Source organism: Seriola lalandi, unplaced genomic scaffold (genome assembly GCF_002814215.2).
Source record: "Seriola lalandi dorsalis isolate HSWRI2012SDOR001 ecotype SW California unplaced genomic scaffold, Sedor1 jcf7180002054690, whole genome shotgun sequence".
NCBI classification, from domain to species: domain Eukaryota; kingdom Metazoa; phylum Chordata; class Actinopteri; order Carangiformes; family Carangidae; genus Seriola; species Seriola lalandi.
The window spans coordinates 554,957-565,930 of NW_019525243.1; the positions used below are offsets into that span (position 1 = coordinate 554,957).

General features: G+C 46.9%; 1 protein-coding gene across 4 annotated transcripts in view; it reads right to left on the bottom strand.

Moving 5' to 3' along the window:
* gprc5ba (G protein-coupled receptor, class C, group 5, member Ba) overlaps positions 1-10,953 on the bottom strand; it is a 16,179-nt gene extending 5,226 nt beyond the window's left edge. The window contains exons 1-3 of one of the 4 annotated variants that reach the window (XM_023423244.2): positions 10,167-10,953; positions 795-1,826; positions 436-581 (exon numbers count right to left, since the gene is read on the bottom strand). In XM_023423244.2, coding sequence (XP_023279012.1) covers positions 436-581; positions 795-1,824 — 1,176 coding nt within the window. In that variant the 5' untranslated portion in view covers positions 1,825-1,826; positions 10,167-10,953. Of the gene's footprint in view, positions 1-435; positions 582-794; positions 1,827-2,493; positions 3,091-3,135; positions 3,835-10,166 lie in introns of those variants that run through there. The other 3 variants (XM_087178508.1, XM_087178507.1, XM_087178509.1) reach the window with 3 other exon arrangements.
* Positions 10,954-10,974: the final 21 nt, after the last annotated feature.

Genomic DNA, 10,974 nt, shown 5'->3' on the forward strand with positions numbered 1-10,974 from the left:
CGCTGTGCTGTGCTGTCGTGGGGCTTAATTCATAACACAGTGGCTGGAAAGTGGTTCACCTGTGCCAGCCAGAGTGCCCATTCATCCTGCATAATGAAGGGCGTGACAGGCCCGGCAGACAGTCGCATCACTCAGTGGACAGATAGCATCGCGGCTTATTTACACACACAGGAACACATGGACGTTCTCTTGCACTCACCCGTACATAAATCAATATCAGATGAATGACTGTTTGTGACAAACCCATCCATGCATGTGTCCACGAAATACAATACACACAGGCACGTGAACATACACTCACAAACTGATACTGCACGCAAACACTCACACCTCTCCCTCATTCTTGTGCAATGGCATACGGTCTAGAACGCACAAATGTGCATGCAGTCTTGTTGGCATGGTCGAATGAGAGAGCGGCGTGTAAGCGGCGTGTACCTGTGACTGGGAGGATGTACTCACCGCTCCCCCGTTCAGGATCATGGTCATCTCGGTGGGCTGGTAGACGTTGCTGCGGAAAGGAGCGCTGGGCCTGGCGCCGGTGTTACTGTTGTGTTGCCCGGCGCCACCACCGCTCCTCAAGCCTGGCATGGAATAGACAGAGTGGTGGACAGAGATGACTCACCATATCACTCTTGAAGAAAGAAACACTTGCTGTGTAATCCTGCCCCACATACATTTCCTCCTGTACTTATTTCTGGCCTGGTGTTCTATTACTCACTTTGGCCTATATTCCTCCTGCAGCCTGTCTGCACATATTACACCTGTCTGCTTAAACACATTGGACTGCACTGTACCTGCAGTGTTCTCGTCGTTGTATCCGTAGCCTTGGTTCTCCACAAACTGCCTGTGAGAGAGAGGGATGTCTTCATCGAAGCTGGTCTCCCTCATCCGTGTTGAGTTCTGGGAGGTGTCGAAGTAATCTGGGGCAGTGGGCTGTGGTGGGGGTCTCAGGCAGATGTGGGATTCAGGAATGGCATGGAAGATCAACAGCAGCCAGCCCTGAGCCACTAAAGCGATGGCCAGTGCCGGGTCATTCCAGTCCGGGGCCCTCCCCAGCCAGTCATTGCCGTACAGATAGAAGCCCACCCAGGCCACCCACAGCAGCAGCGACAGCAGGCAGGTCACCAGCAGCCAGACGGCATTGCAGCGCCACTGACGTGTCTTCCCACATAAGGCCAGGGAGGCGGCAGTCAGCGCGGCTATAAGGAGAGCTAGCACGTAGCTGCAAGCTAGTGAGAAGTCCAGAGGCAGGTACTGACAGGCGGCTCGTCCCTCCCGCAGCACGGTCAGAAGTAGCCACTCTGCAGCAATGATACCCTGCACAGCGCTCAAACCCAGCGCCAGGCCTGTGAGGGCACAGCCACCAGGGCTCCGCCGCTCCCGGCCCAGCCTGCGCAGACGGACACCCTGCACCAGCAAGCAGGAGAAGCAGACGGCAAACAGGAGACCCCACAGGGCCCTGCGGAGCAGACATAACGACTCATCCTGCTCGATCAGGTAAGCAAAGCTCAGGCCGAACAAGCCAAGGATGCCAAGGAGCAGCAGGAGGATGGGTCCCACGCCGCTCCGCTTCTCAGCCTCACTGATGTGGCGTAAACGGCACACCAGGACTAGGGCTAGTAAGATGGCAGCCAGCGCACCACCGGCAGCCACAGACTCGACAGCTACACCCCATATGGAGTCCAGGTCGCAGAGGAGGGTGTAGGGACGCATGAGGCCCCAGCCACAGCCTCTTGGGAGAGCCTCAGAGTCCTCGGCATCCTGACTGCTGGCACGGTGAGCAACAGTCAGCAGTAGCAGGAGGAGGACCGGGAGGAACGCCATCTCTGAGAGAGCAACAGAACAGAGGACAGAGAGGGAGATGATGAAGAGAGCGAGGAGCAAAGAAGGAACAAATGGAGGGAGTCAAAGAAATGGAGTAAAAGGGGAGAGAGAAAAAGAAAAAGAGTGAGTCATTCTGGTCATAAATGTTTGGAAGGCTACAGAGGTGAGCGCTCAGTCATTCCCACAGCAATCATCCGGCCTGCGAGTGACAATACAGACAATCAGCCACTGCTGTGTTGCAGAGAGGAAACAAAGGACAGTAGTTCATGCAGGGTGAATGACTGAAGCCTTCCCAAACACAAAACACACACACACACACACACACACACACACACACACACACACAAATCCTGTTTCACCAAGAGCAGCCTATAGTTCTGCCTGTTTTGAAGCTTTTAAAGGCTTCAAGGTTTCACATGGCAGAAAAAATACCGCGAAACCCAGAAAAGCCCAGATCAGCCTTCAGTTCATTCACAAAGCAGTGAGGTCACAGCACCCACAACGCTTCCAAAGAGAGTTTCAGGTATATTATTTGTCCGGTCTCGTCCAGTGAGCCGGCTGCCAGAGCTCTGACAGGAAAGCTGCAGCGTCATGCATATTTTAATGAAAAAAAAAAACCAAACAGAGATACAGAGAAAGGAACTAGTGTGTACAAGCAGTTTGACTCACTATCGGGCATCTAAGGGCGTCTAGCAAGGCTTGAGACGATGCATAATACACTGTACACAAATACACAGTGCCTCCAGTGCAACGTACAAACACTCGTGTACTTTTGAGAGAAATGTCCCAGCAAAAAAGCAACAGCATGCGTGCCAAATCGATGCTGTCTCAGTCTACCTTTTTCTTTATTCATGACAACTGTCAGATAGCCAAACGCCCACACACACACACACACACACACACACACACACACACACAGATACACAGTCTTTCGTTCCATTGAGGTCTTTGCGGAAATGATCAGTGCCGTCGTTTCACCTGACAAGCTGTGTGTTTTATGGGAGGATGATCTGTATTTAAAGCCACCACAAACACACACGCGCGCACACACACACACATACTACAACACATCTTCTTGCCAGGTTACTGTCAACTGTCTCTCTCCTACATCTCTAAGCTTTCAGAAATTCTTTCCAAGCTGGCTCAGACATTAGTGTATTAAACAATTCAACACACACACACACACTTTTCCATCAGGCTTGAAGCCATATTTTGGACTGTTTATTTCAGAGGAATACAGTCTCGCTGTAGTTTTGACATTAAAAAATCTCCCAGTGTCCACAAATAGATTGTACCAAAATATTTACATACCACATAAAAGACAGTGGATATCTCCAGCTTCATATTCTCTCTCTCTCTCTATGCCAGTAAGTCAGTGGTTGTTACATGGTCAGGCCATCAGGGAAGAGTGCAAGGTTTAAATACACATCAGCCAGGGCTAAAGGTCACACACAGTCCTTCCAGCATGTAGCTTATTAAATGGGCCAGACACCCAGAAGAGACGGACCCTTGATACTTAGATTTATTTTATCATGAGGAAAATAGGGACAGAAGTGGGAGGAGGTCCAGTGGATCTACAAATCTAAATATACTAGACTTCAGCTGCTTTTGATAGTTTGATCCCTTTGACTTGTAACAATGTATCGAATTACAAAATGAAAACTGTGTGAAAGTGTGACAGGAGCATGGGACTCTAAAGAGGATGTCACCTGAATCTGCAGCTTCACTCGGCTCATTGTTCAGCTGTCCATCAACCACTTTGCTGTTCTGCTTCACCGCTCTCATAGTTGTTTCCTGCTGCAGCGGGCAGCAGTTTTCAGCGAAAAAGCTCTAAAACCTACTGTACACTACCTGCTCAGCATCAAATGAGTGACAGACACAGTTAGCAACTAGCTAGTGAACGTGTTTCCCACAGGAGATGGTAGAGACCAAAAACAGAGCTTAAATGAGAGGGAATTTTGGTCTTTATTCAGCACGTGGCCAGATATATGACTCCATACCTGCTGGATGTGTATAGCAGCAAATGCTTGCTAACATGATCACAAGACCAACTTAACGGGTGAAGATAAAACCTGTTTTCAGTGCCTCCAAGAAAATGATTGATCTAACATTTGGTTCAAATCCAATAAGACAATATGAATTCAAAGACTGGCAACCATCCAGTGGGAATTGTTAGGTCTCTGTAACTAATATTGTAAAGAGTATGGTCTTCACCTGCCCTATTTTTAAAAATGTCTTGAGCTAACTTCTGTTATTTGGCACTATATAAATAAAAATCGACTTGACTTGACATCCAAATGGCTTCTACGTCAATTTTAAATCAAGGCAAGTGGTTTAATTCATCCCCAAATGTAGACAGATACACTGCCGATCCACTGGTCCATCCATTTATTCACATGCCTTTGATGTGTCTTTCTTCATATCCATTTAAAAAATAAATATTTCAGGCTGCAGTTGTTTACAACTTGTGAAATATCATTATTTATTTCTTTGAGCCCCAAGAGGGTCAAACAGTGAAAGAAATATGCATGTGTGCATATATATGCATCTTCATTCATATTTACACACACACACACACACACACACACACACACACACACACACAATCTTCGTGGTTCGTGCATATTTATTTGTTTGGCGCTCTTTCATGTATCCCCTCAGAGATGATTTACACCCTCCAAAATTCTTCACGCCTCCTCATTACTAAAATTCTTCACACCCTCATTTCCCTGCCATTATTTCAGGCTGTTGTTTCCTGTCATCCCCTTCCCTTCTTCTCGCAGCAGCTCACAGCCGCTGGTTATTATTGGTCTAAATTAACATCAATCAGTGCTTACAGAGGGATGAGTCACCAAAAAACACATGCAAAAAAAAACACAGTGCTGGAGCTTTACGCACACACACGCACGACATCCTACCAAAATGCATGCTTGTTTAAGTGGCACAAAAACAAATACACACACACACACACACACACACACACACACACACACGCTCCTGAGCTTACTAACATCATGTTTTTTTTCTATAGAGCTCCTAATAACCATGGGTACACCCATCACTAAATGACAGGAATAAAACAAAAGGGAGAGGAGACAAAGAGAGAAAGACTCACTCATCCTCATCAAGCGGAGCAGATTAACTACTCCTCCGCCTTTTTTTTTTTTTTTGCTTTCCTTTTTGTCTTTCTTTGTCGCCTTCTTTGTCATTTTCTAGTGATAGAGCCTGTAAAACCACATAGTAGAGACAAGTGAACATTCTCAGTTAGAGACAAGGAGAGACTGGAGGGTTGTGTCCTGCACACTAGTGACTTTTTCACTCCCTCACCCAGTCACTCCCTCTTGCACAGATGGTTGCCCTGGCTGCTTTTTTGAGTGTGACTTGGCAGAGTGGTAAGCTGAAAGCTGAAGGATGCACACAGAGGGCTGCCAGTGGCCACGTGTGGTCACATGCACACAGTCAGCCAGACATGCGTGTGCAAAATCACAACCGCTCGTGCAAACGTGCGCGACGTACAGTACATAACGCACACCTACAGCACACATGCCACACACTGGAGTCCTCTTCCCTGCATCTCACTAATGAGTCATGTGAAAAGAGAGAGAAAGAGTGCCCCTGGCCTTCCGCTTTGTGCAGCACAGAGGATGCTGCCACCGTCTTCTCCTCCCTACACCCCCCCCACCCCCAGATCTCTAGACATGTTTCCCTCTCTGTCACTCCCGCTGTATGCAGCCATTTCTGTCCTCTCCTCCATTTAAAATCCTCTATTCTCTTGGATTTCAATGCCACCTCTCCTCCAGAGCAGCCGGAGCGGTCTCGTCTCTCTGCTACATTTGAAGATGTGCTGTGAAAGATGAGTCCCACACATCTCCTCTCCCCACCTCTCGTCAACCCCCCCCCCGTCTAATCCCAAACACACCCCTTTCCCCTTCCATTTTGGCTTCTCCTTCCTCCTTACTTGTGCCCCTTCCTCCGCCTCTCTCACCCCCACCCCCTTCCCTTTATTCTTGCTGTGTATCTTATGTAACCAGGGGAGGGATCCAGCTCCTGCCAGTTCTGCTGAATGGCTTCTGTTTCTCCGGCATCATCTTCCTCAGTGCCAAGCAGCCTGCTGGCACTCAAAGGTCCATCTTAGTTTTGTATTCTGCATATAGCCAAGTTACATGCACTCATGCTGCACGTGTCACTCTCACACACGTATGCACAGACTGGCACGATGCCCATGTGCACCGGCTCTATTTGCATTTAAATATAACATTCAGTTTGGTGGCATGTATTATGCATGTGTGTGTGAAGGCACCACATTCTCACACAAAGCTGAACGTGGCAAGTATGCAGCATGCATTCCTTATGGCACTGCTGTTAACACACAACAGGAACACAGGCGTGAGAGTGCAAATGTGCAGCACTGCAGTCATTCAAATGTGCTCCAGGCTGGATAGGCAGGGATCTGTACAATTACAACCTCCTACACTTATCAGACGTAACACACAAGCAGATGCTGTCTAATTACCTTGGTGATAATTGGGAGGATTATTGCATTTTGACGACTCGCTTCAGTTCTCATTTTTTCTCTCCTACTGTTTGATTCAGATTTCTGGGGACGATAATGGAGAAAGTGTGTGTGTGTGAGAGACAGTCTATATGAGAGTTTATGCTGGCATTTGTGCTGACATCTGCTTTCTGATGACGCCTTTTGGTGACTTATCCACATCTTCTGTAATACTAACAGACATTTCCTTCTCTTTTTTTTTAAAGTATATTTTTTTGGGCTTTTATGCCTTTAATGGACAGCACAGTGGAGAGTGACAGGAAACAGGGAGGCAGAGAGAGGGGGAATGACATGCAGTGAAAGGCCGTCTGATGCGGGATTCGAACCGGGGCCGACTGCAGCGAGGACTGTAGCCTCTACACATGGGGCGCCTGCTTAAACCACAACGCTACACAACGCCCCGACATTTCCTTCTCTGACAGTGCACACATTTACATCTTACATCAGTAGCAGGGCTTACATACCGCCTTAGATATCAGTCATAAATTAACCCGAGTCTGTCTAGAAGTCCCATGTCACAGTATGAGATTTACCTTGGATTAAAAGCACGTCTGTGCTTCAAAATAAGCTTGTATGCTCTAATAGCTAAGTTGTTTGTTGGAGCTATTGCAGACCAGTCTTTTAAACTTTTTTTTAATGCTTTTATAACATCTGTCTCAAGCTCTTCCTGTGAGAATAATTGGCTTGAAATCGCTTCCAGAGTTAGTCTGGTCTGAATCAGCATTTTAAGAGAAGATGAAATACAGGGCCAATAAAGGTAGCTGTCTTACCTGAGGTATTAGATATGTCACATATACAGTATACAGTATGTCTTTATTCATTTCTTATTTGTGTTTTTCTTTGACCAGCTGACCATGCCTCCTTTAAATGAACAATATCTGACATCAGCCTGGCTTTTTAAGATTCATCTTGAAACCATTTCTCTGGTTGAGAAAAATGCAGTTTTGGTGTGGACGGAGGGCTTCACCTGAGGAAAGATTAGAAGTTAACCTGGCATAATGTGGATATACTCTTATCCAGAACAGATAGGAGCTCTTTTTTTCACTCAAGGACACTTTGACAGGACACATGGCTGGTGTAAACCCTGCACTTGTGACTTTCCAGAGATAGCCTTACAGATGGTGCATTCAGCAGTCAGAGACCTCCTACGCAGAAAATCACAGCAGCTTGGCCAATTTACATGAGATTTCCAGGTCTGCATTTTGAGAAAGATATTTCTAGCACAACAAACCTGACATCACAGCTACTCACACACGATGTGAACTTTTAATACTTTTCTGTGCATAGATTTACACACAAAAACACAGCTACAGTAAGTTGGATCTTAAGTATGCCATTGTTTTTTTTTTACCTGCATCAAGGGAGTTATGTTTTGGTCGTGATTGTTTATTTGTCAAATTACAGAAAAAGTAGTGAACCGATTTGCACTGAACTTGGTGGAGGGATGGGACATGGACCAAGGAAGAAGCCCTTAAATTTTTGGGACATCCAGGTTATAAATCTGATGGATTTAAGATGTCAGACAGATGTGTTTTGTTTTTTTCTTGAACAAATGCAAAGGAATGCATTTAACTCACTACTGAAACTTCAACTAAAACAACCATGAAGTGCACTTTTTCGCCAGTCTCTGCACATCTCTAACCCTCCAGAGTGATGCCAGCAATCCCTCACAGCTGGTAGTGACAGATAAAATGATGGGGGGGGGGGGGGGGGGAGATGAAGAAGAAGAATGAGGGGGAGAGAGGAACTATACGTCACTGTATGACGTGTGGATGTGCTGAAATATTGAAAAGGTGCTTTTAGGAAAAAAATAGACTCACAGACACAGAAGAGGGAAGACGGTTGGAGAGGAAATAAAATAACAATATGCTTAATGGCTTGACTGAAGAGGAGTCGTCCATTCACTGCATCAGCCTCCTGGGTGTCATCATGAAGAAATTGACAGAGGAAGTATTTTCCCCAGCCTCTTCAGACATCCCTGGCCGTCCTAATTAGGCCTCATTACCATGTGACTGGGCTCACAGCAAGACCGTATGCTAATTGACTTGGCAATTAACAGTGCCAATGTTTAATCCCACCCCACACACACCTCCCTGCACTCCCTTTTTCTTTCTACATCAACAACCGACGAGGTGATCGGTCAGATGTGAAGGCATCCCGAGCCCAAAAATGCGACCTGAAACCAGAGACACAAACCTCCAGTGTCATGTGTTCTGCCTCCAGTGATATCAATAAACAAAGTGATGGGATGAAGGGGTGATCACAGGAGCACAGAGAGATCAGATTTGGTTAGAGAGTGTGATAGTGATCAGAGGAGCGAGAGAAACAAGGAACAGCCGGATGTGCGCAGGAAGAATTGGAGCGAGTCTTGTGCCTGGAGCGTGTGTGCATGTGTGTGTGTGTGTGCGTGTGTGTGTGTGTGTGTGTGTGTGTGTGTGTGTGTGTGTGTGTGTGTGCATGCGGGGGTGGGGGGGGCATGAACACAAATGCATATATGAAAGGAGAAGCAGGGAAGTTTCCATGTATGTGAAATCTGCACTCCAGCTCATAGACTCAGCTGTGTCATGTGTACATAAAGAGGCCACACACACACACAATCCTCCAAACACGCTACATATGGCATTAGCCCCGAGGAGATACTGTAGCATCCTCTTTTCCCCAAAGGAAGCTAACTAACTCATGAAAGCGCAGCCTGAGAATAAACAGCTCCATTCTACTGAATATTGATTAATGATGGAAAACAGAACACTCCAAAATAGGCCTGGGAGCTTTCAGAGTACACAAACACTGCACTGACAGTGGCTCAAGGCACATGTATCATCTATCTATTGACCAATCCATACATTGACATCTATTTCCATACTAACTTCCTTTGTCTAATTGGACCCAAGTGGGAATTCAAGTGCAATTTCTTGCCGAGTTGGACCAACCTGTCGGGGGCCTTGCTTGTGCTGTATAAGGATAATATGGGAGGGACACGTCTCCTACAGGGGACACCCTTGGCTTTAGCTGACCTAAGGAGCAGCTTAATGCCAACACACATGTGGGGAATGCTCTTTTTTCTTTTCTTTTTTCAGCCCCCCCCCCTTCTCTTAAACAATACCGGCCACATGGGAGGGTCCCTGGGGAGTTCCAGAAGAGTGTGTTTGTTTGAGGCAGCAGCAGTAAGACCATTGTTGCTGAGGAGTGTGTGTGTGTGTGTGTGTGTGTGTGTGTGTGTGTGTGTGTGTGTGTGTGTGTGAAAGAGAGAGAGATCCAAAAATAGAGAATGACATCTAACCTCTAAACTAAAGAATGAAAGAGTGATTGACACTCCTAAAATATCCCAATGTATTGTGGGATGAAAATGGAGGCGCAGTCACGAAAAGGGACCAACCTTTTCATCCTCGTGAGAAAAATGTGCCACAGCCAATCAGTCGTTTCACACAGGTCAAAGTCCTCCATAGACTTGTCTTTAGTTTAAGCTTAACATGGTTTTGTCAAATGCTGCTTAAGGTCAAGGCCATGTGTGCCAAACACTGAGCGTAAATGTCGTAAATGTATATTAATGCAACATGTATACAACAGTGCATGCGACATCCCCCCCCCCCCATTTCACACACCTATGCATTTGGTGCATCGACATCGCATTTCTCCCAGAGCTGTCAGTGATGCAACTTCAACCACACATCACAACACAAACCGAGAGATGCATTCACATTCACACACACGTCCACAAGGATACCACACTCCCCAGCCCCCCATTCCTATTAATCAATATCCTGTGGGCTACACGATGAGCAGCACGTACCTTTATCGATGTAAACAAATCCGATCGAGAACGAAGGCAGGTGCACAGTTGTCAGGTATAATGGGAGAAATAATTTTTTTAAAATGTCACATTTCGGAATGAGCTCTGCTCGCCGTGTTTGCGTATTTTCTCTCCATCCACATGGACTTGTACGCGATCAGAGCAGATGATTCCTCCTGCTCCAGGTTTCAAACCAGAGGAACCCGGTTCTTCAGCCCGTGTCCGCTGTCCTCAAAGGCGGAATCGGCATGAATTCCCAGTCCTGATCAGTCCAAACAGGAGAGACGAAAAGCACCGGGGTGTCAGGATTAAAACGTGGAGGAGATTCTTTATCGTTTTCCCCTAAATCCTTTGTTCAGCGGTGCGCATCTTTTACTTTGACTGCACCAATGAGGGAGCAGTCATCAAAACAAATAAAACACACAGTTAGCTGGAAATCCTGTGATGTGCACAAACGGTGCCTCCAAACCTGCCGGATCCCCTTTGCCTGCTACTGGGCTGTTTATGCCGCTGAACGCCCGCGTTGACGCTCACTGCTCCCCGCTGCACATATCCAGACTGAATGCATCACCAAAACTGCGCTCCGCATAACGTGCGTAATGGTAATCCCTCTCCGCACACACACACACACACACACAAACTCACACACACGCACACACATAGCCTACACACATTACACACAGAGAAAGTGACAGCTCTCCAGAGCCGCCACAGTCCCCACTGACTCCTCTCTGTCCTCCCTCCCTTTACCGTAACTGTTTTACTCTCCGATAAATTAATTGGTGCCTGACGGGGGGGGGGGGGGACC